This window comes from Vicugna pacos, chromosome 27 (assembly GCF_048564905.1).
Source record: "Vicugna pacos chromosome 27, VicPac4, whole genome shotgun sequence".
Lineage (NCBI taxonomy): Eukaryota > Metazoa > Chordata > Mammalia > Artiodactyla > Camelidae > Vicugna > Vicugna pacos.
In genome coordinates this window covers 11307878-11335800 of record NC_133013.1, presented here as the reverse complement: position 1 = coordinate 11335800, position 27923 = coordinate 11307878, and the positions used below count along the sequence as shown (strand labels likewise).

The following is a 27923-nucleotide window of genomic DNA, read 5'->3' as shown; positions in this document are numbered from 1 at the left end:
GGTCCTTGATAACTCTAGCATATTGTAAGCCCTGGAAAGAATTTTAATCTACATGGTTTGAAAATAGGGGCCTTTTAAATATGCTGCATACAATTTGTGATGGTCATCTCTAAAATGCTGCTCCATTATCCTTTTCCATTTGGAATGAATGAGGCTAATTAATTTCAGGCCATACTTGATGAGGTCAGCACCATACGAGGGGTGCGTGCTAGACATTGCTAATCTCTTTCAGCTGAGAGTGATGAATTAAAGATGAAGCATGCCTTTGCAGGCCTAATTTAGAATGTATATCAAAAAACCTACAGCCAATAACACTATCCCCTATAACAAAGGAAAACTTGTTCACGCAGGCTCCCTGAGTTGTGTTGATTTTAAAGACATTTTCAGTCCTCTTTGGAATTCCAGCTGTGGATGGGTGAACCATATCAAGAGAATCAGGCCATCTCTCACACATGGCCGTGTGGACAAAAAGTGGAATGAAAGGAAAGAAAGAAAGAAAACGGAAACAAAATACAACAATCGGGGTCTGCTCCCTTGTGTATTAAAATTCCACCTACGCATCAGGCTTTTGATTTTTTTTTTTTCCCAGAGTTACCCGACTAACAAAGATCCCAAGTTAGCAATACCTGTGTTCATGCAATGACCACCCAGCTCTGCTAAGACATTTCAAAGCAACATGCTAAATGAGGCAGCCTGTTGTTTTTAAAGCAGATATCTTAATGAGGCTTATTAGGTTTTTCCATGTCTCTATTTTGAAAGCCAATAGAGATTGACCAGGTAGATAATGTGATACCTTTTATTAAGCCAAGAAAGAAATTGTAATACGGATGCCTCCAGGCCAAAATGTTCTTATGAAAGTTAATGCTAAGCCAGCTTCCGAGTTGTGAAAGGGAAGGCACTTGCGGATCTAACGAGAAGAAGGAATTAGTCATAATTTCTCAAAGATAACTGCTGCAAGTCCCTAAGGGTGGCAGGAGAGGTGGCTCAGCCCAGAGACTCGAGGATACACCTCGCAAAAAATATATCAGCATACCTAGCAAGAGAAGTCCTGACATATTATTCTAATGAGCCACAATTTCCAACTGGTGGCCACAATGGCTTTGGACTTTGTATCCCGGTAGCCCTCATTAGAAAAAAAGCTGCTTTGAATTAGGTCCAATCTACATGCTGAATCAATCTTTCATCCCTTTGATTGCTTCTGAAAATATTTATATTTCTTAATAATGCACATTTTGTCTTGCAACTTCTGATTAAACCCAGACAGGGTTTCCCAAAGCAGCCGATGTATGTGGAAGGGTGATTTGGGACAGGAAAAGGAAGATAAAAAAAAAAAAAACACAGGTTTTTTTCATTGGGGAACCATTAGAGAATGTAAATCTAGCAATTTTGGTTATGTAAGGCATCAGAGGAGGGTTGTAATAAATACAGATTGGAATATTATAGTAACCTAATGGAGATTACAGAATTTTTTTTTATTATTGGGTGATTTTTCATTGCAATTATTTGGCTGGTTAGCTTAATAGATTTAATGAAAAATTATTGGGAGAGAGATTTAGGAGGATTTCCTATTACACCCAATAATAACCCACACAGAGTATAATATCAAACAATAGAGAAATAGTTATAATAGGGACATGACCAGATCATCTGAAGTATGTTTTTTATTGAATAAGGAGCATAGCATTGGGGGACCACTTTCAACCCTGTCACCAAGCAGCTGGGAGAATGTACATAAGTCACCAAACCCCTCCAGACCTCAGGTGTATTTTCCTTGCCTTTATCTGAGAAGTAAAGGAGGTAAAGCTTTCCTGGGAAGTTTTAAGTTCTATGGTTTTGTAAAGAACCACCATTGTCTTGAGTCTTCAGTGTTCTCCAGAGGCAGAGAGGAAGAAAACAGAGACCCCGTCCAGTGCTGAGTATCCCCAGTGCCAGGCTCTGTGAGATGGAAGCCACACCTTCTCAAAGTATCCTGCCTGTCACTTGTCCTCACTCGCTTCTTAGAGATGGCTGCTGCTTCTCTGTTCTTCACTCTCCCTCTTAGAGACCATGACAGGAGGAAAGTGATGTCCATAGTTTCATTTTGACCCAATCAGCCCATTTTAGAGGTGAAGAAAATAAAGGTCAAAGAAGTAGAGGTCACATACGTTGTAACTTGTAAAGCTAGAATTTAAACCCAGGTCTCCTGTTTCCAAAGCAGAATCTAGTCTGCTATGACACACTGCCTCAGAGCCCGAGGGATTTTTATATTGTGACCACTCAGTACGACTGAAGACTCCTTGCAATTGGACACAGGAACATTAGAGAGGGCAGTGGCTTTGAATGTAGACTTCCAGGATTTGAATAACATATCCCTAACTTACTAGCAATGTGAGTTTCAGGCAAGTCTCTAACCTCCATTAGCTTTGGATGACTTTTTTTTTTTCTCTTGGATAATGAAACTAACAACAATGCTTACCTCAGAGAGTTATAGAGATTAAATAACACGTGTTTACCATAGTTCTGTTATGTAGTAAATGTTGGCTGCTATTAGTATCATCATCTTCTTCTTCTTCACTTACATAGTGAAAAGACCCAGAAAGAATCCTAGAAAAACTAGAGATGAAATCTGACTGTGCCCCTATTAGCTCCCATGGCCTCAAATGAGTCTCCGAGCCTCAGTTTACTCATCAGTGAAATGGGAATTTAAAATACCAGCCTGTGCAGGATTTCGGTAAAAATCAAATGAAACATTGCATGTGTGATAACTTTTTAAACAGGTAGAACTCTATAAAAATACAAAGGTTGATGGCTTTATTAAAACATTATTATTCCTAGGTGATAAAGCCTCTACATGCTTAGTACTGGTTAACAGATGATAAAAGAGATAATGCCACTGATTTGTTTCTCAGATAAATCATCTTAGAAATGAGATACATGCAACACCATGAAATCATAAAAGAATAAATGGATTTCCTTGGGTATCCCTGTCATCCATTTAATCCTCTTCTACTGTTCTCTACCTAAACTTGCAATTCTTTCATAATTGTATCTTACTGGGAAATTAGAGGATGGTTAGTTTGCAGGACAGGGTTTAGAACAGGAAAACAGCAAACCCACTCTCTTTGGTGCCTTCCAAAGAAGGGAGAGAAATACCTCAAAATAAAGAAAACACTTTATGAAATTTTAAATGAGCGCTTCCAAGAAGCTTTCATACCCTTGTTAAAATACTGTCAAACTTTGCCATCGATCCACTGTCCACTCCAGATGAACTTAAAAACATATACATTATTGAGATACAATGTTGTTTAAGCTAAAGAAATACCAGGGCAAGGGGAATTGTTTTCTGAGTGGGATTATTAAAGAGTTAGGGCCTAAAGGTGTATGTCTATTTTAAAAAGAAATTTTCTGATTGCAGATAACTTCTCAATTTGATTTAGTGTCGAACGATAGTGATGGGGTTGATAAGTGAGCATTCATCGGTAATTCATCTTGTGCTGGTAGAAATTTACAGCAAAGCAGTGCTTTCCCAACAGTGACAAGCCCTATTAATCTTCTTCAGACACATTTCAATAGGTGTTCCCATCTGTGGCCAACATCTAAATACTCTGGCATCACTGGCGACTTGAAGACACCTTCATTTCAAGTTACACTCGTGAAAATGTGATACGAGATTGTAGTCTATTTTTTAACCTAATTCTCTCTCTTCATTCAATTAGCCTTTCTTGCCTGGATTTTCTGCTCATGTGTAACATTTCCCCGGGAGAGTTCTCAAGGATTTGGTTTCTTAGAGATGCACAATCTCCCCCAAGGTTAACAACCAACAACTGTTTTTTACAAATTAAAATTGCATAGATTCCAGATCTGACCGTCACTGGCCTCTGATTGCCTATGCCCTCAGAAAGTAGAACTGGCTTAAATAAAGCTGCCCGTGCCTTGAGTGACCTTAGGAAAAGGGGAAGGCTAAAAAAAAAATCCATTGTGTTCATATTCAGAATGCAATTTATTATCCTGAACTCTGAAGCTTAATCTCAGTGCGGAGGAATGCTGAGGAAAAGGAGAAGCAATCAGGAAAACGGAAAAAAGTGAAAGAGAAGCCCAGTGGTCTAACAGCCACACGTCCTCAACATATTCATTCATTCTATAGGACAAAACTCTTGTTCCTTTGCATCTGCTGGGGGACCTCCCATTAAAGAAAGAAGTACAATAATCACTATAAGGGTAGATTATTTCACTTAAATTGCCTTTATCTACCAGCAACATGCTCTATCTGGCTGCAAGGTTAGTCTAGGTGAAAAATGTGGAGGGGGTGTTTGATTTTGGATTGCAACTAAGTACTTCTTTTTGTCGTTTCATCCTCATAATGGGTTTGGTCTTGCAAAGAAATAGGATTTGAACAGCATTTTCCTTGTGCACTTTAGAAATCATTCAAAAGAGAAAACTCTCTGACACATTCTTACTTTGGAAAGGTTAGAGATACCTGCATAACGAATGGATTTTTTTTAACTTTACCGAACCTTTTTGTTTATATAAGTGACCTGAAATGTACATGTGTGTATATGTATGTATGTATACATACATATATGTCTGCATGTAAGTATGTGTGTATATATAATAGATATTCATTCTCAAAAAGATCTCCATCCCTCACTCAAATTATTTTTCACAATGATCATCTGAGTTTGTTATAGATCTCAAAAATCTTATCGTGGGTGGCAAGTTTAAATGTGCCATATTAATAACTTGTTATCCAAGACAAATTAAGTCCTTATGTATCAAAAGCACTCGGCACTGGATTATCTACAAGACAGGTATTTATTGAATAAATGTTGAGTTCAATTTCATTTTAATGTGGCTGACTGTATGTTTCAGCCTCTTAAGCAGAGATAAAAACACTCAGACCTGTAACTGTGTTGCAACATTACACCTAACTTGTCTATTTCTATTATTGTCTCCTAACTTAGAATATGGAAAGAAGGGTTTTTTTTTTTTTTTTTGGTTGTTGTTGTTCTGAAGAGCAAGAGGAGAGATAGAGAAACGGCTGGCATTCAGCCTAAAGAGAAATCATTGAAACAAATTAATCCTATGCCATTTAAATTGACATGGTAATCCATCATCAGAGAAGGCAAACTCTGAAAGCAATCTAGAATCTGCCCTGCTCTTTTACTGGCCTTGGAGGCACAAAGACAGATAGTAAAGGAAGGAGGGGGGAAATCATAAAAGTTAGGAATGCCTTAGAAAATAATAAAATTGGTTATATCTGCTTCTCACCGTCCTGCCTCTGAAAATCTTCCTTGGAAAGGAGAGGTTCACTTTCAACAGTTGCTTTCCAAAGTTTTTTTCTAAGTGGTAGGTCATCTGCAGTTGAGCTCAGAGAATCTGCCTCCTTCCTGAGGCTGCCAGACTGCTGACTCAAGTCTAACCACTGCCCACTGAGTTTAAAAAGTAGACCAACTGGGTGCTTGGGCAGGACCCACAGTTTCACAGAAACTTGCCATCAAGTGGGAAGGGGCTTCTTATGTAAGGGTGAGAATTGGGGTCTGTTTCTGGATTTTGTTGTGGTTTTGGTTTTTTGGTGAAGAATAGAAGGGAGTCTTTCTTTTTTTTCTTTTTTTTTTTTTCCTCCTTATAATCATCTTGCATTGCACCCAGTGAAAAAGCTTGTCATTGTAATTCTTAAAGTAAAACTTTTATAACACCCTAAAAACAGAGGCAAGCCATCATGCCCTGTCACTTATCTGTGTCTTTTATCTTGGAGGCTTATTTTTCAAATCTTCCTTCACTTCAAAAACCCTGTGATGATATATTATTTGAACCTGCTCAAAATTCAAAATTATATATAAAACAGAAATGTCCCATCTTGGTAGATAAGACGGAAAAGAAAAAGCCTTATAAAGAGCTCCATTGTAAAAAAAGAAAAAAAAATAGTGTGCCTGTATTTCCAACACACTGACTCCTAAGTTGTTTTTTTTTCTCTTTAGTTTCTGTAAGTAATGTTTTTTTCTTGTTTCTTTGGTGGGGTGGGGGGTTGTGGGGAATCTTGCCTCCTCATTACTGTCTGAACATACAAATTTGAACACAGAGGTGAATATTATTTTCCAATTTAATAATGCATCAAGCTATAAAAGCAAGACAATTTGAATTTTTTTTAATCTCAGAAATCCACTAACAATAGACAGTGTGTGAAGACAAAAACCCAGATACCTTAGTGCCGATAGCAAGAAGGCAGAAGGACACGAATATCCAACCGCTGCCCTATTTAAATTTATCTAGGATAGAGTTTCTTCGAGTTTATTAAGAAAACTTTATATGTTCCTGAAACGGCCAAGTAAACACCACACCTTTTCTCTATAATTGTAATTGGGTGCACTATTTTTAAAGAGGGTGAATAGTTCTTGCATATTGACTAATGTTTTTTTTTTAAATATTTAAGCATAAATGACAAATTTGAGGCATTTCTTGGGTAAATAGGAAGAGAGCTAAAGGTTCTTATATAGAATACTCATCCACAGCATGCCAGTTGCAATTTTAAGAGTTGTTAAGAAAGAAATCACTTTAGGTGTTTGTAAGTGTGTTTATCTTTAATAGAATCTAGGAAACTTTAATAGTAGCTCTTCAATGGATGAACATGCAATTGTACCTTCTGAGAGAGATCTGACGTCTTTGAGTTTGTTTTCAATGTAAACTTCAACACAATAGTATATGGTTTAAAAGGTATTGAATTAATCAAAATCCTATGAAAAAAAAGTCTTGGAGACCATAAAGAAAAAATATTTTTAACCCCCATCCCCCTTTACTTACATTTCACAATGCTACTACCTTCTTTCTAGTTGTAAGGCAATATGGCATCAAAGTATATGCGAAATGAAAATTTGCAACATAACTTTTGGAGTCACTAAATAAGTTATTATCATGCATCCTGCAAAGAAAGAGCATTGCCTAAATTTTTAACTTCTCCCTGATATGTGATGTGATCCTGTCAAGAAATACCCAATGTGACATTTTTCACTGAAGTCAATATTCTCTCCCTGTTATATTTTCACTTTTGCTTTAAGCTATTTTACGTGATATCATCTCAGTCAATTTACCTTAGTCAAGTACATTGTAATCCCTTTGATAAGGTTAATTAATTTATTATAAATTGTAATGGATAGGAAAGGTACCTTTCTCTATCCTGTATTCAAACTAAAAAGATCAGTGTAAATTTTATTTAACCATTACACTTTGTAAAGCCTCAAGCTGATACTTCCTACAGTCAAAAAAAAAAAAAAGCTGAATATTGTGTTAAGCAGCCTCCTCTTAATTTTGCATGGAAGTCCTTTATTTTTAACGTATACCTTCAACATTTTAAGAAACCATCCATTTAAGAGGAGATATGCAGTTGGTTATTAATTAAATATGTTTTCTAAATTCACACATTATGGGTTTTTTTTCCTTATGGCAGTATGTCTGTCTTTGTCCATTTACTTCTCTAATTACATGCTTTATATTGAAACTGGGGCTTTTTAGCCATCTAAAAACCAATAGAATGGAAATTAGCCCTTCAATTATTTTCTCCTTCTGAAATTCACCTTGAGTTTGTAGCTAAAGGAAATTAAACAAGATAAATCCCCTTTGTTGTTCTGTTTGTATTTTCTTTAAGTACACTGATGCAACTAATTAACAATATTAATTTATCTGGATATTTGCCTTCCTAACACCTTCACATTTAAATGGCTATCACTTGGTACAATTTGATTAATGTTTTTTTCTGACATACCAAGAATGAAGTGTTGTTTTAAAGATTTCATTACCAGCCTCTTAGGAGAAAAAAAAAAATACAGAATCAGACCACCTTTCCTCACTCTGTCCACTTCTAAATAAGAACTGTTGCCCACATGGCTTTAGATGTCTAAAACTTTCTCAGCAGGAGTTGCTCACAATATAACATTAAAAGCATGCACAGCCCACATCAGACTTGGTTAAATGGACAAAAAAAAAAAACCCTTATGCTATCATCTCCAGCTAAAGCCTCTTCTCCTTTAATTCTTCAGTTCATTGAAAAGTAAAATAAACAGAGTAGCAAGTTGTTGAATTTTTAAATAAATGTATCAGGCAAAAGATGCTCACCTTTTGTTTAAATGCCCTGCCAAAGATTCCAAACTGAAAACTGATGTTTTTACTTTGAAGTGTCTATGATTCTGCAAGGCACAATAGCTTTACCATTACTGAGTTGCTTCAGCTTGTATTTCAACAATAGTGATTCCAAAGAACTCATTCAAAACTCCTTTTTTTTTTTTGCACTGTTCTCTGCCAGACATGAACACAAGAGTGACAACTTCTATCTAGTGCTCGAGTATATGAACCTTTACGCCATCATGGAACTTCTAACACCATATGAATATATACACACCCATGTGCATCTGCCTTCATGCTCATGACTACATGGCTATTACATAAATACTCATTAAAATGCCACCAGGTGTGAAACCAGCAGAATGTATTTTCCTAATCTCATCTAGATTTTATGGCTATAATTTGGCTACTGACAAGATTCTAAATTAGCTTTTACTTAAATGAAAGAAGGTAAAATATGTATTAGGATTTGGGTGGTTTCTTTTTAACACCCACCCCTCTATTCTCTATAGATGTTAGAATTATTTTTAAAGTGAGCTAGGTGGCCAGGTAAGTGGGAGAAAATATTTCACTACACTGTTTTCTTATTCCCTAAAGTCCATCTCTGTGGAGTGAGCTGCCTTGATGGATGAGTCAGTTGTCTCCCTGAATGGAAACTGGGCTTTTGGTGAAGGGTAGGGGTGGGGGAGGACCAGTGAGAGAGAGAGAGAGAAAGAGAGAGAGTGCTCTAAAATCCTTGCAAATAGAGTGAATTTACCTTGCCTCCCTCCCTTCTTCCGTCCTTCCTTTTTTTTTTTTTTTTTTTTTTTTTTTTTTTTTTTTTTTTTTTTCCTGCAGCCCCTTTGGTATATTAGTGTAGTTAACCTTCGCTCTGGCCGAGACCAAGAAGGGTTAATGGAGATCCAGCTCCTGGCAGGTCAGTGATGCTCTCAGCTTCCATTGCAGGAATTAGAGGATTACCAAGGAAGGAATTTGAGGCACCAATCGCCTCACACCTGAACACACCACTCCAGTCCAGTGGGATTCATATTAAAACACACACACACACACACACACACACACACACACACACACACCCTTCTCCCTTCTGCAAAACGGTTAATTGGATCTGCAGTTATATTTCCTGTTGCACCGAGGAGCCAAGTAGGGCAGCATGAACTGAATTCCTCAAGCTGCCAAGGAAATCGAGCGATTTGGGGAGAGGATAAATAAATAAATAAATAAGCAAGCAAACTATCAGTTTCTTCAGGAAGTGCAAATTTTTAGGAAAAGGTCAAGAGAGGGAACGGGAAAAAGAAACGAAAAACATTCCTCCCTTTCCTCACCTTGCGCTTCCCCTTTTCCCCCCGAAATTAGTGCCTTCTTATTTGCAGCTGTTTCGAACCTCAAGGTTTGTTCGCAGTAGCGAGCGAGGCTCCCGCTTCCAGGAGTGAAAAGTCATTTTTGGAGCCAGGACTTGGCTGCTGGAGTTTGGGGAGAAGGTTTTCCTCTCCTTCCCAGCAAACTCCCCCCAAAGCCTTGCTAACTTCAGCGAGCCCTGCAAGCCTTTGCGCCTCCGCACTTGAGGCTCCTGCTCCCAGCCCTGGGGCCACCGACCCATCTCCCTCGCTGGAGTGTGGCTTGAGACCTCCAAAGCGGATATCCCCCCCTGGGGAGGACTGAGACGTTCTGGGGCCGACGTTGGTGTCTGTCACCGCGCCTCTGCCTTCCTGCTTGGCCTCAGACGTCCTCCCACCTGCCGAGGAGCCCCAAACCTGGAATCCACTCGCCCTGCGGTCCGCAGCGGGTTCCGCCACCCGGCGGCCGCCCTGGACACTGGACGGGTGGGAGGGAGACGCAGCCAGCAGGGCTGGGCCGCTGCGTCCTCTTTAAAAACACTAGAGGAGATGAAGGGCCGAGATGCATCCAGGAGAAAGTTCGAGGATGCTGCGGGGCGCGGCGGAGGGGAAATGCGACCGGTTTGGGCCACACCGTTGCTCCAGGAGGCTGCCTGGAGAGCCCGCGCTGTAGGGGAACCCGCCAGCATCCCCACACCGGGCCTGCGATCCCCTCCCGTGGCCACCTAGCCACTGCCACTCGCGACGTGAAGCCCGTGGCGCCTAAGCACTCGGCCCCGCGCCGGCCCCGCCAAGCCGGGCCGCGGCGGACTCCCGGCCGCTGGCTGCCGCCCTCGCGTCGCCCGTCGAGGAGGGAAGGACGCAGGCCTGCGCCCGGGAGCTCCCTGGCGGTGGTCCGGCCGCCCCCCTGGAGGATCGCTCCCCCCTCTCAGCCTCGCCAAATCCCTGAAAGCCCCGGCCCCCTTCGTCACCCCGGGGGCTTCTAATCACTCCGTATCGATTTCCCTAACTCTTTTCATCCCGTTGAAGACACATCTTAAAACACTCCAGCCCGGAGTGTGCTCTGGGCTTTATCCACACTAATAAAATGATTTACCCTTCTCTCTGCGCTCTCCTCACAGAGGAAAATCGTTCGAGCCCCGGCTATTTGTGTGTGATCAGTAAATATTTAGTGCGGCGACATCCTCAGCGAGGCTTCTGATCGATTCGGGGCCCACCGGGAGGTGCGCACGGTCCGGGCGGGGCCGCGCCGAGCCCGCCGAGGGGGCTCCTCCCGCCCTCGCCGCCGACCGCTGATTTACGGCCTCTGCAACCAGCAAAGGGGGGCGAAAGCGCACTGGAAAAAATTGGCTTTTCGACCTTTTTTACTTTTGACATTCAGCCACCTCCCCAGGCTCTAATTCTCGCCCCTACTCCCCCCTCCCCGCCCCGTACCAAGGGCGCCCTGTGCGCCCCGCGCGCCCTTCCTGTGGCAGCGCGCTGAGCTCGCGCCCCCGCAGCCCGGGACCACCTATCACAGCCCTGCGCCGCGACGCGGGGAGGCCCAGGCCCCTGCTCTAGGGGTCGTCGCCTTCTGGGTGAGATGCACTCTGCCCGCCCACACCTCCGAGGGGTGGAGAAGCCCAGAGCTGCGGTAGCTCCAAGAGGAGCCGCTCTGCTCGCTACCTTTCCACTGACCCTCGGTCATTGCCCCACTTGTTTGGCCGGTCCTCGACGCCCCTCTAGCTGGATGGCGTCGGGCGGGAACTTTACTTTCCTTGCAGAGAAGCTCCCGTTTCTCTAGAAGTGAAAAAGCGCTTAGCTTGGAGGAGTTGGAAGGGGGCCTCCTACCCTGATCTTGGCTGCCAGAGGGCTGCGGCCGCGGCAGTGGCGGTGTCTGCGCCCCCTGGTCCTCCTGGCCTTCACCGGGCCGCACACTCTTTCCCTATTTCAGGGCCGCGCCCTGGACCTAGACACCTGGCAATGGGCCCGAGCCGGAGTAGAGCACGGCATGGTCTCGGTCCTTCCTACACCCCTGGATGCTACCTTGTCCGCGTAGGAATATGTGATGGATACTAACCCCTGGGCTCCACCGCTCTCCAGCCGGGGGCGCGGGCCTGAAAGACTCCAGCCTTGTTGCCCACCTGTTAGCGGGCCTGATCCTCCTCTCACCTGAGCCCCGGGCTTCTGCAATTCCCCCGAGGCCGGGGGAGGGAGGTGAGCGACCTGGCTGGTCCACGCCACCCCTCCCCAAGCTAGCGCCCTCTCCTTTGTCCCACACGTGATTTTCCAAACCGCCTTATCTGCAGACTATATCTTTATACTAATGCATACTTAATTGGTCCGTCTTGACTGTCCATATAAAACAATTTAATTAGGGTGCTTTCTCGCTTTGGAGAGCGAAGAAAAAAATCTGCCCAGTGCTTATTGTATTTAGCACCAATACAGGCAGAAAATGTAGCACAAGGTTTTGGTTGAAAGAGCACCTCTGTGCCCATTGAAGGGCGTTGATCCGAAAAGACAGAAAGGACAAGTAAAATCGATTTGAAGCGACCCTCTCTGTCCCTTTCACACCATTCAGAAACTCCATTCCTTCTAAGACAAAGACCAGTGCCTTGGGAATTCTCAGGGAAAAAGAGGACTCCAGTCCCACAAGCCTAGAGCACTTAAAAAAAATCCTCAATATTGCACTTAAAACCCGCCCTCAGTGTTGTGCCCCCCGCGTGCGGGTTACACAGGCACCCCCTCCAACACGTCAGGCGGTATAGCTGACAACCCACCCCCCCCCCACTCCTCCGCCCCTCTCGGCCTTCTGGCCAGGCCAGACCAGCCTTTTAGGGTTAGTGCAGCCCTCACCTTTGACCCCCAAGATCGAAGTGGCTGCCACACTGCAGAGTGCAAAGCTACAACTCAGGCCAAAGTTAAGACAGAACAGAAAAATATTTCTCTACTCCCAAACCCAGGGAAACCAGTTCTGGTTCGGCTGCCTAAGGCCACCTTACCCAATAACCACCCTCAACTGTTTTTTTTTTCTTCTTTCTCTTCTTTTGTAATGAACTGCCCCAGCCACCTCTAAAGAAGAGAATTTGGGTTGTCAGGGCTGCGTGGCTGGGTGGCGATGAGTTGTCCTCCATTAGGACCCGAACGCCAGGTTATCCGACAGGCGCCCGCCCTGGCTGGAGAAGGCAGTCATCGATCAGACCTAGCAGGAAAGGGAGGAGGGAGAGGAGAGAGGAGAGCAGGGGAGGGGAGGGAAGAGGCTGGGCTGTGATCACCTTCACCTGCCCTGAGCCCAGCCCCCCTGTTCAACTCTCCCTCAACCTTCTTCAGGGGTTAAAGGGGGCAGGGGAGAAAGGGAGGGGGGCACCCCCAGTTACACAAGTGGCCTCCTTCTATACGAGAATGAGTTCATCACCTCCCCAGAGGAGCCTCACCATCCATCCACTCGGTGTAACTGATGAGACAAACTGCAAGGAAAAACTTCTGTAGCCCATATTTATGGTATTAATGAATAGTTAAAAAAAGATTTACACTTCTTATGATCAATATTCTGAGTTATTTCCCTCAAAGTATATAATTACAGTGTCTTCAGAGTTTTCATCATTGTTTGAGGTGGCAAAACCATTTGTAATTTTCATTAGCCAGTAAACATGTAATTAACATTCAGCACTGTGTTTAACTTAATTCCTGTTTAAGACAAGGACAAGAAGCAGGCGAAGAGCGTTAGTTCCATTTGTCAAGTCTGACATACATCTTACCATAACAGTTTCCTAAAATAAAAGATCCGTGTTTCCCCATTATTCTTCTCTTAAAACAAAACAAAACAAAAAAATCCATTAGTTAAAACTGTATTAAACTGCAAGAGGCAGTATAGTTTATTCTCAATTTTCCCCAGTTACTGTATTCCTGCTTTCTTTATGCATTTGGGGAGGTGGATGAAGGGAGGGGGTGAATGAAGCATTCATTATCTGAAGACATGAAGTGGGGAACCCCTCCCCCCAAAGAAATAGGTTTCCTCTTCAGGAAAGTTCTAGAATGGGAACTGGAAAATGGGGGGCATGAATCTGCAGGGCAGAGGGGAAAATCGCTGGGAGGGGTGACTTGAGTCAAAAGTAGAAAATGAGGATTCCAACAGATTCCTAGGAAAAATGTTGCCCTCCTGTTTCAAATTCTATCTTTGATCCCGTGTGAGGGAAGCCTGTCTGCCAGTCTTCGAGGCTGCTGCTTTTTCCCCCTCCTCTCCCACCTCTGTTTTTTTCCAACTTGCTTTAGGATTAGCCTCCATCCCTCTCGACCCCAAACAGTGGAATTTGGCTGTGCCTTGGGTCGTCTTTGCTCTGCAATATCGCCTGTAGTTAGTTGTTGGCGGTTTTCTGCTAAGGCTGAGCCGTTTGCTCCAGCCTCCGACTAAACTCATTAAGTTGGGAGATTTTTTTCAATTGGACGGGTGTTTTTAAAGTCTCGTCTTTCCAGCCCCAAACAAGGTGTAACAACGCACTCTTCCTTCTAAGGAATGAGATGAGAGACAAGGATCACTCCAGACATCTCCTACCTACGGTTTGGGGGTTTTTTTCTTAAAGGCGAGGCTTGCATTCCTCAGCAGCTATGTACAAAGCTCCCTGAAACCTCGTCTCTCTAAAGTTACTGTGCAGGGCTTTCCAAGGCTGAGAGCGCCTAATACATGGGGAAGCACTTCCTTGAGGTGGAAGATCTCTCCCTTCACCTTTCCTCTTTTTCCCTGCAGGCTAGTGCCTACTTTTTATCAGTTTGCACAATCGCTTAGATAAACACCGAGGAGGAGATTCTCTTTAATTATCAAAGACACATCTTTTCAGGGGGCCAACAAAGCGTTTATTTCACCCGCCAAACTAAAGGAGAGTTATTCCAGTTTAGAAGGAAGATGCAAGCGGTTTGGGACCTTGAACAAGGCAAATATGGTTTTGGTATGTTTACTTACAGTATTTTTTTTTCTCTCTCTCTCTCTCTCCTTTCTCACTTTTCTCCTGGTGCTCTGTGGGGCTGGGGATGACTTGGGGTTTTTCAAAAAATCGGGTTGCTAACGTGTATGAAATGCCTAGGACTGTGGTTTAAGGGGTTCGGGGAAGGGGGGATAGTCAATTCAATGCATTGCCATATTTTATTACATGTGTGTGGTAGGAGAAGTGGTGCAGGGGGGAGAGAGGGAAAATACAATTGCAAAGCTGCCAAAATATGATTAAACCGAAGCGTAAAGACTGCGGTGCCTCCCATCTCCTCGTCCTGTCTCCTCAAACTCATTTCCTTCCCTAGAACAAACTAAAAACCAGTCCTAGAGGCATGTTTTTTTCTAAGCAATAGACGACTCGGTTTTCTAGCAAAGGAGCTGCTAGGCTCGCGCTAAGTGTCAGAATTTACTGTTCGATTTGCCTCTGCGCTGCATTTTGCAACCTTGTGCAACTGACATCCAGCCAGGCAGGGAGGCAGGGAAGCTCTGCCCGGCGCCCTCGGCCGCGGCTCGGGGAGGCGAGCGCTCGGCTAAGCTAGGAGGAGAATCGCGACGAGAAGGGTACTCACCATCGGGCGGGGTGGTGGAGCTGGCGTGCGGATTGCAGGCAAACGTTTACCTTTTTGCTGTCTATTACAACCGCGTCGGGCTGACTTAAGCAATTCTGTGCTCTGTCCAGAACATTCAAGGAACGGTTCCTCATTTTTAAAAAGCCAGCGAGAGAGACGACAGAGAGAAAGAAAAAGAGAGGAGGGGGTGAGGGGGACGCACATAAACCCAGTTCAGGAAAAAAAAAAAATCATCACCTCTCCGCCAGGGACTCGGGAAACGCAGAGGTGGCGAGATCCGAGTCCGGTCCAACCAAGCCAGAGCCAATTAATTTTAAATCCTGGAGAATTATTCAGATTAAAATGTACAGAAGTTTCATTCTCCTATGCCTACGTGAGCACAAAGTCGTTTCCCTTTAAGAGCTCTTTTCTTTTAAAGTTGAATTTTAGGCAGCGAGGACTCTTACACTAGGGGGCAGACAGATACTGTACTTGCTCCAATCTTAAGCAATTTTTTCCCTCCCAGCATATGCTCTGATTTAGCACTGTAAATTTTTCAGAGGACCCAACTCTGACAGCCCCTGGTGATTTTCAAAGTACCACAAGCCAGTGGTTAAAAATTGCATTGACTTGGAAGTTCAGAGGTACACAATGGAAGCCCCTTTCCCTATTCATGGAGCTCCAGTGTGGTGGAAGAGAAAAACACACACGGACTAGATTGAGGGGAAAGAGGAATTCAATGAATCCTGGTGGACAGAACTGGTTTCTACTGAGTTCAGAGTTAAACTCGGCATTTGCTGGGGTCTGCATTCATATTGTGATTTAATTTGTGGAGAATTACAGCCATCAGGCCACTTTCTGCAAGAAAATCATATTCCTGGGTGGCTTTTTTTTTTTTCCTCCTACAGTAAGACAAATGTTTTTCCAACTTTCTCTGGCCAAATTAAAGCTCGCCATTCTTCTTATTAAAATAAATTTATATCTGCAATAAAAAAACTGAGCTGGATTTAAAAAAACAGTAAGAACATATTGATATTTATCTTTTAGACTTAGAGCTGTTTTACTCAAGGAAAATAAACATCTCTGAAGAAGACATTTTAAAATATTTTCCCCTCTTTTTTTTTTCTCAGTCTGCAGCCCTCTTTCTTCTATACCATCATATTAACTATAATTGATATGGTCTTTTTGTTGTTGTTGTTTTGGGGTGTGTTTATTTATTTATTTATTTGCTTTTTAATAGCATCCCCATAACTGAAGGAATCCTAAAGTACAGAGTAAAACACCTCTTAACTTCATGGCAGCCCTGTGTTCGTGTGCCTCGTAGGCTCCAGATCTGTAGTTGATGGTTGGGAAATCCTACATTTTAAATCTGAGGCCATCAGAGCATACTTCAAATGCCTAAAATCTCTAAATGGACTGACGAAGCTCTTCCTCCTCAAAATTTTCCCACTGCATGTTTGTAAAAGTCATCTTGCTGTGAAAGTATCTGCACTCTAAAGGCAAGTTTAGGATTTCCCTATAATCAATTATTCTTATCTTCTATTAAATTGGGATGGGGATGTTCATTAGATTTCCTGTCTCAACCCCAGCCCTACCACAACTCTGCTGAGTCTGCCCCCAATCTACTGATATTTGTAGCATTAAGCAATTCCTCGCATCAGAGAGGTTGAAAAGAAAAAGAAAAGAAAAGGAAAAAAAAACCTTCTCTGAAATGATTTCTTTTCCATCCTGCTTGTCCTCTTTGGGAGAAAGTTATATTGTGTCTCTAATCAACCTGAAATTCTCAGCCTGGCTTCGCTCTGTGGCAGTCTCATTACACACCAGGTTTATGATAGTTCAGTGTCCACTATAGGTTTTTTTTTTAAACAACTTTCAAATCATCCCAGCACCTGCAGCTTTAGTGAAATATGTGATTTCAGCGGAGAAAGGGTAAAAGGCTAAGAAGGTTTCAAGAATGAAACATAAGAAGGAACTTTCCTTCCCTAAAAACTAGCCCCTATCTGCCTCCATCTGCACTTAGATCCTACCTTGTGTTCTGCTTGCGTGTATAAAGGGTATTGAATGCAAAGTACAGTCTACAAATGTCAATGATATGTATGGTTTATTTTTTTAATCTTCATCTCGTCGATTTTTTTAAACTATCAAGGATGCTTTTCTGTGGTCATTAATTTACTCTTTCTATGTGTTCATGTTTCTTGAAGCGCAGTGTGTTTTGTATAAAATATCTTACTTATTCACAAACCTGGTTGGATTACCAGTCTACAGTTTTTTCTTGGTGCAAAGCATGTATGATGGAGTCACAGTTTTGTTCTATGAATGTTCAATAATCATAATTCACCAACTGGTCCCAATCGAACAGAAAGGTTGCTGCATTGGAACATAGTGTGTGCTGAGGTGCAATTCTAGATGTTTGATGTTTCAAACCAAACACCCTGGAATTCAGGGACACCACCGGCTTGATGATTTTAGCACATTGAGCAGAATGACACAGGCAATGAAGTTGTTCTCATTGCAATGAATCTCTTGAGGTAGAATATGGCTTGTGCGTGGTCCTTGTGAGTTGTACTTGGTATTATTCCCAATTTGGGGCAGAATCTCTGGGTGTGTTTTAATGATTGTATGAATGCTTAAAAGGAACTTGAGGAACAATGAAGTCGTACTCAACTGTTCTATGACCTAGAAGCACTGTCGCTAAAGTCTTTGTATACATTGACAAATGTGCATCTGATACATGTGCGCTTACATGTGTGTACAGAGGGTATGCACAGGGGTGGCTGGGAGGCTGCCTCCACTTGGCCATCAGCGAGAAGAAAGGTCTTTTCACCTCTCACCACGACTGGGTGTGTGGCAGGACCTTGGCTTGCGAGTTAGCTAAAACTAACCAGAAAGGATAAAGTTGAGGAAAATTGATTTTAATTGCGTCATGACAATGAGACGAAGTCTACTTCTGCTTCTCAGCATCCGAGATGCTTTATTTGAGCAATTAAAATGTCAGGCCACATACCTGTGAAATGTTAACCCTACAAGGAAAAGACAGCCACTGAACGGCTCTTTTTCTCGAAAAGGAAAAAGAAAAAGAAATAGCCACCAAACCAAGCAAGTGACCAAAGTTGATTAAGGGAAGGGTCTACCATCACGCCGATTTGACCAAATCTTTCGTTTGGAAAATGCCTGCAAGCTCGGTTCGAGGCACCTCCCCACCCCACTCACTACCCCTCTGCAAAGAAAGGGGAACTTTTCTCTTTCTCTGGCACCGTAGGCACAAAGATGCGCCGGGAGTCCCGGGTGGTGCGCGAGCGGCGGATTTCGTGGCATTGCCAAGTTGCGAGAGGCGAAGTCCTCGATTCCATCCAAAGCCTCTCGCGGAGCCTTTAAGAGGCGTTGTGTGTGCGCGCCGCGTTCCTCTCCCCGCTGGGGCGGAAACCTCGGGTGCGGGGTGCGGAGAGAGCCGTGGCCGCGCACCCGGGGCCGGCGTGGGCCCATCCCCCGCTTGGCGGCGGCGGCGGCACGGCCGCCCCCTCCCCGCCCCCCGCGCGCCCCCCGCGCGCCCCGCGCCGCGGCCGCGACGCCGCTCGCGCTAGGACCGGGCTGAGCCCGCGGCCGCCATGGCGGGGCCGCCGCGCTCCGGCCAATGACGGCGAGGGGGCGGCGCGCGCGCGCCTGGCCAGGCCAACCCCGGCTGCTGCCTTATAAGGCGCGCCGTCGCCATGGCAACGTGCGCTAAGTTGCAGCAGTCGTGTCAAAGTTCACTATATAGAGAGCTCAGTGAGCTGATCGCGGAGAAGCCACTTCTGCCAGCCCCGGCGCCTATAAATCGCATTCCCTCCCGCGCCCCCCTTTTTAGCATATTTGATCACTTTGATTCTCTGTTCTTTTCTCTCCGCGGTGTGTGTGTGCGTGCGCGCGTGTGTGTTTTCTTCTCCTCCTCCTCCTCTCCCCGAGTTGCCTTCTTTCTCCGGGTGCCGTGCTGCCTTTTTCCCCTCTTTCATTCTTTCTCTTCGTCTTTTTCTCCCCCCTCTGCGCACGAAGGATGTGCTTCTAGGTGGTGATCTGCCCTCCTCTCTCTCTTTTATCATTTCTCCCCCGCCGCCGGCGAGTTGACTCTTTCCCTATGTGTGTGAGGCGGCGGCGGCAGCAGCAGCAGCAGCGGCTCCGGCGGCGGCAGCAGCGGCAGCAGCGACTTCAGCGGCGGCGGCGGCGCTAGACGCGGCGGCTCCGGGCCCGACCCGGCGGCTTCGGCGGCGGCGGCGGCGGCGGCGGCTCCAGCGGCGGCGGCGGCCCAGGCGGCCCGCAGGGAGCGGCGAGCGGCCTCTATCCGGCGAAAGCGGGCGGCGGCGGCCGGAGCGAGCGAGGCGCGCGCCGGGCGCCGGGGGCAGGAGGCGGCGGCGGCGGCGGCCCAGCGCCAGGACGACGCCGCGCAGCGCCCGACGCGGACCACTTTCATGCTGATTCCCCCGGACCCGGGCAGCGCTCCGGCCACTCCGCGGGCCGCTGGCCTCCGCCCCGGCCTGCCCGGCTCTCTGGGCGCGCCCGAGACCGGCGCTTCTGCTCTCCTAGTCCTCCTGATTTCGATGGCTTTCCTGAATGGCTGACTGTGGGCTGCCCTGGACTTGGCCCCCGGACAGTCGCCTCTCCTCCTCCTCTTCCTCCTCCTCTTCCTCCTCCTACTCCAACTCCTCGGCTGCACACCAGCTCTGAGAGCGAGAGAGTGAACGAGAGAGGGAGGGAGAGAGTGAGAGCGAGGGAGATCTTTGGAGAGATCTTTTTTTTTTTTTTTGCCTCCTACTTCTGTCTTGAAGCCAGACAATCGACTTGCAGCTCTCCCTCCCCTCCCTCTCTCTCCACGTTCTGCTCCCACTTGCTCTCCCCTGGCCCCGTCCCCTCCCCTCCCGGCGGAAAGCCCCCCGAAAGCAACAAAGCTGAACCGAGGGAAACAAACAAAACAAACATACCGGGCCAGACAAGCAATCGACAAAACTTTGCAAAAGCAGAAACAAAAAAGGAAAAACTAACCAACCTCATCCAACCAGCCCCCGAGCCACCCGGGGCGCCCTCCCGCGCCCTCTCGCACCCTTGCACACACAAAAGGCGGCGCGCCGGAGCCCGAGACCCGGGAGCCGCCGCCGCCCGCAGCCAGGGGAGCAGGAAGTCCGGACGCGGCCCCCATAGATATGGCAATGGTAGTCAGCACGTGGCGCGACCCCCAGGACGAGGTGCCAGGCTCTCAGGGCAGCCAGGCCTCGCAGGCGCCGCCCGTGCCCGGCCCGCCGCCCGGCGCCCCGCACACACCACAGACGCCTGGCCAAGGGGGCCCGGCCAGCACGCCGGCCCAGACGGCGGCCGGCGGCCAGGGCGGCCCTGGCGGTCCGGGCGGCGACAAACAGCAGCAGCAGCAGCACATCGAGTGCGTGGTGTGCGGGGACAAGTCGAGCGGCAAACACTACGGCCAGTTCACGTGCGAGGGCTGCAAGAGCTTCTTCAAGCGCAGCGTGCGGAGGAACCTGAGCTACACGTGCCGCGCCAACCGGAACTGTCCCATCGACCAGCACCACCGCAACCAGTGCCAGTACTGCCGCCTCAAAAAGTGCCTCAAAGTGGGCATGAGACGGGAAGGTATCGGCCTCTCATTTCTAACCCCCTCGCCTGGGGTCCTGGGGCCCTGGGTGCGTTTGGCTAGCCTGCTCTGGGTAAGGACACAGAAGCCCCAAGCTCTTCTCTCCGTATTGCAGCTGAAGGGGGTTTTATACTAGAAGCAAGTTCTGCACTGGAACCCAGACCCCCAAATCCGCATGCTTTGGCCGACTGATTTCCTCCTCTACTCTCTCCTCGGGCTGTTTTCATTTTCTTTGCATTGATTGCCAGTTCACTGGAGTTCGCCTTTCTGCAGGGGATGGGGTGTTGTTGTTTGTTGTTGTTTTAAAATCTGGTTTACTTCTCTTTCCTCTGTTTCTCTCCCTTTCTCTCTCCTTGTTTTTCCTGCATGTTCAACATATGTCCCTCCTCCTCACCCCTCTCCCCAGCCCCCACCCTCTCAAAAAAAAAAAACCCTGAGATTGTACTTTTGTACAGGAGGTTCAAATTACAAATGGCAATTTTATGCACTTCGCCGTATTAACGCCGCCGCCCGGGCAGCGCTCATGTGACCCTCCGTGGATTAACATTCTGCTAAAAAGAAAAAAAAATACCTCTGTTTTCTTTTTTCCTTTCACTTTTGAAAGGAGGAGAGCGCGATCGGGAGTAGGGAAAGGGTGGGCGAGGGGCCCTGGGCGGCTGCTTTCGCCCTGCGCGAGTTGAGTCTTTGTGATATGAAATTCACCGAGCGCCGCGAGCCGTGTTCGGCCAATGGCGCGCTCGGCGCCGGGCGCGGGCTCCGGGTTGGGGCGAGCGAACGCCGGGCTTTCTTTGTGTTTCTGCGAGAGCCGCTCTCCCCGTCCGGCGTCAGATAGCAGCTCGTGCCCGAGCCTGGCCGGCTTTCCCCGGCCCTCCCGGGCCCTCCCCAGGCTGCGCCGGCCGCCCGCTCCCCGCCTCTCCCCAGCTTCCTCTCGCCTCGGCCGGCCTGCCTCTCCGCCCTCTCCCTCCGTCTCTCTTCCTCCGAGCACACTGGTTAGGCTGCCGCCAGACCTCGGCTCTCAGCTCGTCTCTCACCGGGGGTTGCCCACGGGGCTGGGGCTTCGGGGTTTGGGGGAAACCCGTTCCGGGGTGGCCACAGGCCGTCCGGGGTGAACCCTTGTGTCTTTTGCAAAAGCGTCTCACCCTCCCCCAGCCTCGCCCCTCCCGCTCCCTCTCCTCCAATCAATAAAAAAATATCAGCTGTTTAGCAGCAAAGAAGAAAGATGTCCCCAGAATGCTCCATCCCGCCCACCGTGCTGGGGACCCCGAGGCAAAGTGGCCAATTCTGGGTCCTCAGCCGCCCAGCCCGGAGCGGGCCTCCGAGGCAAGTGTGCTGCCCTGGCTGCCAGGGCTTGGCTGGGTGGCGATTTGAGAGCAGTACTGCCGGGCTCCTGGCGACTCCCAGGTCTGTGGCCCTGGCGCGCTGGTGAGAGGGGCAGGCCTGCCTGTTCCTGCGCGGCGCCAGGGTCTGGGTCAGGTGGGGGTCGGGCTGGGGCAGACCCTGCCTGGAGCAGGGGACCCAGACTGGTCATTAACTGAGAAGTGTCTCCTTTCCTCCCCGCAGCCGTGCAGAGGGGCAGGATGCCGCCCACCCAGCCGACACACGGGCAGTTTGCGCTGACCAACGGGGATCCCCTCAACTGCCATTCGTACCTGTCCGGATATATTTCTCTGCTGCTGCGCGCCGAGCCCTATCCCACGTCGCGCTTCGGCAGCCAGTGCATGCAGCCCAACAACATCATGGGCATCGAGAACATTTGCGAACTGGCCGCCCGGATGCTCTTCAGTGCCGTCGAGTGGGCCCGGAACATCCCCTTCTTCCCTGACCTGCAGATCACCGACCAGGTGGCCCTGCTTCGCCTCACCTGGAGCGAGCTGTTCGTCCTGAATGCGGCACAGTGCTCCATGCCCCTCCACGTTGCCCCGCTCCTGGCCGCCGCCGGCCTCCACGCCTCGCCCATGTCCGCCGACCGGGTGGTCGCCTTTATGGACCACATACGGATCTTCCAAGAGCAAGTGGAGAAGCTCAAAGCGCTGCACGTCGACTCCGCCGAGTACAGCTGCCTGAAGGCCATAGTCCTGTTCACCTCAGGTAGGATGAAGCCCTGCCCTCTCATGCCCAAGCGCTCCTTGCTCAGAGTTAGGGCCTAAGGTCTTGGGAGCCCCCTGAGCGAGCCCAGCCTCCCCCTTAAAAAGCCAAACTGTTGAGTGCCAACTTGGAATGGGAACTTTGCAGAGCTGCTGGGCCCCACCAGGCCTGTTCTGGGGAGAGAAGAGGAAGGCTGGGCTACAGGAAGGATGCTTGGGACACAGACTCTCAGAATGGGCCATGGAAAAGCCTCAGGCCTGCTCCCCTCCTGCCAGACTCAGAGGCATGTTCCTGCTCCTTGCCCTAGCCCAGGCCTGTGGGGCCAGCTGAGCGTGTGGAATCTCCTCTGCCCCATGGCTTTCTCTGTCACCCTGGCTGAGCCTCTGGGAGATGCCCCTAGGCCCAGGAACATCCTGGTATCATCCCTGCAGGGGAAAGTTGGCCCCTGCGGGGAGGGGTGGGGAGGAAGTTAGCCTGCTAACTCAGTAGGAGTTGGAGCTCCAGGCAAACCCAGCCTGAGGGCAGCAATTTTCAAAATCATATTTTCATGAAAACAGTGTAGACTGCCAGGAGAGGGGAAAGGGCTGTCAGGAAGGGGCAAGAGGAAGAAAGGGGCCAGCCCAACTCTTCAGAATGTCTGCAGGGGTTTGAAGACTCCAGCCTCTCACTTCCCCTGCCCAGGCAAACACTTAAGGCAATTTTCAGACAACCCAAAGTGTCTGCCAACTTGGGCAGGATAGGAGTGTTGCTGGAGATACAAAACCATCATTGCCTGCAATTATGAAATCTAATTAGTTTGCAGGTAGTTTAACCCGTGTGACTAATAGATCTAATATTAGTTAACTCTTGAGGCCAAATGATATTTGAAGGTGTCTGGCTTCCCACTTTGGGCCACACCTGAGCCTTTTGGCTGCCTCCAGGCTGAGTTCAGCAGAGCTCAGGTGGGTGGAAATCACCCCTTCCACATTCTTGTTCTAAGTTGTCAGCTGATCCCTTTGTCATGGTTGAGAGGGGAAGGGGTTCCCATTTCAGGATAACATGCATTTGGACCTTAGTGGGACTTGGAACCGAGTCACCCACCACAGTTTTTGCAGCCTGTAATCAGGACACACTAGGAGAGCAGTGTCGTTCAGGTGGCAGACAAAAAAGATCCACAATCTCTTCCTTATTGTTGAAAGGAAATCTGGGGACCCAAGTCTTTAGCTGAATCTATTGTGGGTTCTAAATCCTTAAGCCACTGTCTTTCATACATTGTTGCTTTTCACATAAAATCTCCCCCCACCCCAAAATCTGCCTTTGAAAGTAATCAAAGGTAATCAATTAAAGGGCAGTGTCTGGGCAAGGAAGGGCTGTATGCAGAGGCTTGGGTCTGGATTGTTCTTTTCAGGGGACCTGTCATAACTAGAACATTTGCCTGATGCAAACCTACAAGCATATTCTTCCCTTGCCCTCGTCCCATGAGCCGGCACCCAGCCCACGTTCCCAGACCATCAGGGTGGCAGTTCATTTCTTGATATCATTGTTAGCTCTTAGACTTACCCTTGGTCTTTCAAGGAAAGAAATACCTGCTACTGTCGTTAATAGTTTAGTTTCTTACAATTTGCAAAATGTAGAGGCCTGTGTGGAAAATGCAAATTGCCTCACAAAGAGATAAAGGTTCCTGTTATCTGAGTCTGAGGGAGACCGCAGGATGTAGAGGGAAGGAATTCTATGCAAACAGATCTTTTAATTCCTGATCACAGACACCTATGCAGTCTGTAGACATGCATGCATAGTGCTAGATCCATACATGAAGAGATTGCTTGTGTTTTCTGGTTCTTGGGGTGGACTTGGTGTCGGCTGTTTTTGAATATCTGTTCTAAGGATTCACAATATGCATGTGTTAGCCCCAGTCTTGCCTGGGGAGCCCCAAAAGGTCAGGTCACAACCTGCACCGCCTTCACTGAGAAGCCTCTCATTTCAAAGGCACTTATTGTATTTTCACGTATCCGAAAAAGAAAAGTGTTTTCCTGAAGATAACGGGGAGGGGGTTTCTTCTTGGAGGGACTTGGGTTTAAAAAAAAATGAAGTGGGGAGGGTAGGAGAAAAAGGGAGAGAGAAGAAAAGGAGGGAAAAGAAACAGCTCAAATGAACAGAGAGATCACAGTTTGCATGGCTGCCCTTCAATAGGCTAAACTGACAAGATCAGTTTTAAAGGGCCACTTAAATCAGTTTCAAAGACTGGAGAAAAATGAGTCGCCCTCTTTGGGGAGAATCTGAGGCTGGGTCGTGGGCGCCATTACTCAGGGCTGGGCCAGGTTGTTGCCCCCCCCCAACTATATAATTATAAGCCAAACTATTATTTACAGAGGAGGAGGGGGCGGAGCACTGGCAGTTTTGGTATCATCTGTCTGTCTGTCTGTTTACTGACTTGAGCCAGATTCACCCAGTGCACTTTGCTTGGGCCTTCTCAGTGACCCAGCCTGAGGACTGGGACAGGGAAAGCCTGCAATGCGTGGAGCTGTGTTTTATTTCAAAGCAAATGCCCCAGGATCATCTCTTGCACTCTGCTGCTCCTCCCCCCCCCACCCCCCCCACAAGTTTTCAGTATGTAGGCATTTGCTCTGACTCCGGTCGGGGCAGTTTGACAGAGCACTGTACACACACCTCATGTGACCCATTTCAGACCTCTTAATCTGATGACTGAATTCTTCTTCTTCTCCTTCTCCTTCTCCTTGTCCTTCTTCTTCTTCTTTTTTTTTTTTTTTAAACTTTCTTCCAGATGCCTGTGGTCTCTCTGATGTAGCCCATGTGGAAAGCTTGCAGGAAAAGTCCCAGTGTGCTTTGGAAGAATACGTTAGGAGCCAGTACCCCAACCAACCAACGCGATTCGGAAAGCTTTTGCTTCGCCTCCCTTCCCTCCGCACCGTCTCTTCCTCAGTCATAGAGCAATTGTTTTTCGTCCGTTTGGTAGGTAAAACCCCCATCGAAACCCTCATCCGGGATATGTTACTGTCCGGCAGCAGTTTTAACTGGCCGTATATGGCGATTCAATAAATAAATAAATCAAAATAAGAAGGGGGAGTGAAACAGAGAGAAAGAAAAGGCAAAAGACTGGTTTGTTTGCTTAAATTCCTTCTGTTAAGAAAGGATATAAAAGGATGTTACAAGTTTGCTAAAAGAAGAGAGGGGAAGAATTTAATGGACTGTGAATTTCCAAAAAAAAAAAAAGACTGTCAAATGAACTTTTACAGAATGCATTAAAAAAGAAAAACTCCTGTGTCGGTCAGAATAACTTGCTCCTTATCATTTTTGTATAAAAAGGAAATTAGTCTTTTTCTTTTTTTTTTTTGGTAAATTTTTGAAAAATATTGCTAAAGTGCATTTAAGGAGATTGGGAGAAAATTAGCAGAATGGAGAAAGTAAGTCTTTTTTTTTTTTCCAAATTATTAATTGTCCTGTGTCTATGTACCTCTAGCTGTTCTTTTTTGTACTTTTCTGGTTCCAAACCAGTTTATTCTGTGGTTCTATAATAAGTTTTGATATAATCTTGGCTTCTTAAAAACTGTGTATCCTTAAAATATATGTTCTGCAAGAATTAAAACTGAGTCCATGAAAATATCATAGGAAGACATAAAACTTTAAAAGGCAACTCAAAGATGATGGAAACGCACTTACAAGTGGTGACCAAAAATTTTAGGTGAAGTTGAGCACTCTTAATTTGAGAACTGGAGGAACCACATACAACACTTAACTTCCCCTCCCCTGCCCCCTCCCCCCCAGAAAAGACACCATGACAAACCTAGCTTTTTAAAAATATTTTAAGAAAGAGAATGAACTGTGGAATTTATTGGCAGCCAAGGAATGTGTCCAAGACACATGCTGAGGTTTTGAATAAAAAGTGAACTTTTGTAATTTGAATTGGGTCCCGCTTAGTTCTTGAATTGTTATGAAAATCCTATATCTGTTTGTATATTTGCAAGCCCTTTGTATTATAATTGTTGATATTTTCCCTTTTTAAAAAATACCATTGAAATCAGCATGACAAAATAACACTGTTGGCACTTATAGGTAACGTGATTGATTCAGTATCTTAGAGTTTACAGTTTGTGTTTAAAAAAAAACTGAAGGTTTTTTTTTTTAAGTGCAACATTTCTGTATACTGTAAAAGTTATAATAACTGAACTGTTTGGTCGAGTCTTTGTGTGTTATATTCCAAGGAAAATTGAAAGTATTCAGAAATTAAAATATTATTTGATATCTGAAACCTGTTTGGCTGTCCCCACTGTCTTTCCATGGAGAAGCCCCTGTGAGCTCTCGCTGAGCTGGGCCGGGGGGTTGAATTTGTTTGCTCCCCTCAGCCAGTTTGTTCAAAGGTAGACTAGTGTATTTGCCTGTTTAATTTGGGTGTGTGTGTGGGGGGAGCTGAAGTTAATGGTTTGTCTATGGTTTAGGAAGTGCCATACTGATATAGTAAACCACCCCCATTCACCTAATCCTTCTTTTAATTAAAAATGGATTTTCCAGGAAAAAAAAAGGCCCTTATATTTGTCACACTTAAGTGCCTGCTTAGGGAAGGTATTGTGAAAAGTATTAGAAATCTTGAGATCAGTATCTATTTTATGATCAGGAAAAAATACTGTTTTGTACGTTTCTGACAGTTATGCAGAAGACCTTTCAAGCAAGCTAATCACAGCCTTGTAAATAGAAGGCAGTTGTTTGCAAGGAGTTCTTCCTTGAGTAGGTGTGATTTTTAAAAATATTCTGTGGTTCTCATCTAGAGTGGTTGTTGAGAGGATTTAAAATTCAGTGATATAGCTTAGAGTGGCTGAAGGGTTTATTTTTAATGTATATATGATAACTTGCAGTTGGCCTGCCTCCCCCCCTCCCCCCCCCCATACGTTCATTCTGTGAAAGCATGACCACAGGTCAAGGGAATCTTTTCCATTGGAGTTATGTACATAAAAACACATCGACATTTTGACATTTCAGATGTGTAGATGCAATCTGTACCGCTCTTGGGATCCTTTGTCCTTAAAAGCCAAATTAAGAAAAAGAAGAGAAAGAAAGAAAGAAGGAAACTTTATAGGGTGTGCGGATTTGGAAGTAGTCACTATTTTGTTTTGGAATCTTTTTTTTTTCCTCTTTCTCTTTTCCTGGTTTGGAGGAAGCTCAGTGTGTGGGAGCTTGCAATTTTTGTTCTGATTGAGGCTTTCCAGCACCCCCCCCACCATGCATCACTATGTTGTGGTTTAATCTTAAAAGGGGGTGGGTAAGGGGATGGGAAAGAAAAGGGATTGTTTTGT

General features: G+C 46.4%; 1 protein-coding gene and 1 long non-coding RNA gene across 5 annotated transcripts in view; one reads left to right on the top strand and one right to left on the bottom strand.

Annotated features, from left to right (window-relative positions):
* Nucleotides 1-15695, bottom strand: part of LOC107034285 (uncharacterized) — a 55497-nt gene extending 39802 nt beyond the window's left edge. For 2 of the 3 annotated variants that reach the window (XR_012064741.1, XR_012064742.1), the window contains exon 1: nt 14961-15695. This is a non-coding gene — a long non-coding RNA (uncharacterized lncRNA). The remainder of the gene's footprint in view (nt 1-14960) is intronic. The other variant, XR_012064743.1, reaches the window with a different exon arrangement.
* On the top strand, nt 13701-26884 carry NR2F2 (nuclear receptor subfamily 2 group F member 2). 2 transcript variants are annotated; one of them, XM_072950714.1, is made up of 3 exons: nt 13701-14350; nt 22114-22641; nt 25400-26884. In XM_072950714.1, the coding sequence occupies exons 1-3, from the start codon at nt 14308-14310 to the stop codon at nt 25672-25674; spliced, it is 846 nt and encodes a 281-aa protein (XP_072806815.1). In that variant the 5' UTR covers nt 13701-14307; the 3' UTR covers nt 25675-26884. The 2 variants fall into 2 exon arrangements, with proteins under 2 accessions (XP_072806815.1, XP_006211570.3); XM_006211508.3 differs by lacking the exon at nt 13701-14350 and adding an exon at nt 19459-20552.
* The last annotated feature ends 1039 nt before the right edge of the window (nt 26885-27923 follow it).

Coding starts and splice junctions, on each gene's coding strand:
- NR2F2 (XM_006211508.3), top strand. CDS start 20,111: ATGGCAATGGTAGTCAGCACGTGGCGCGACCCCCAGGACGAGGTGCCA. Junction 20,553..22,113: donor AGTGGGCATGAGACGGGAAG/GTATCGGCCTCT, acceptor TCCTCCCCGCAG/CCGTGCAGAGGGGCAGGATG. Junction 22,642..25,399: donor CATAGTCCTGTTCACCTCAG/GTAGGATGAAGC, acceptor ACTTTCTTCCAG/ATGCCTGTGGTCTCTCTGAT.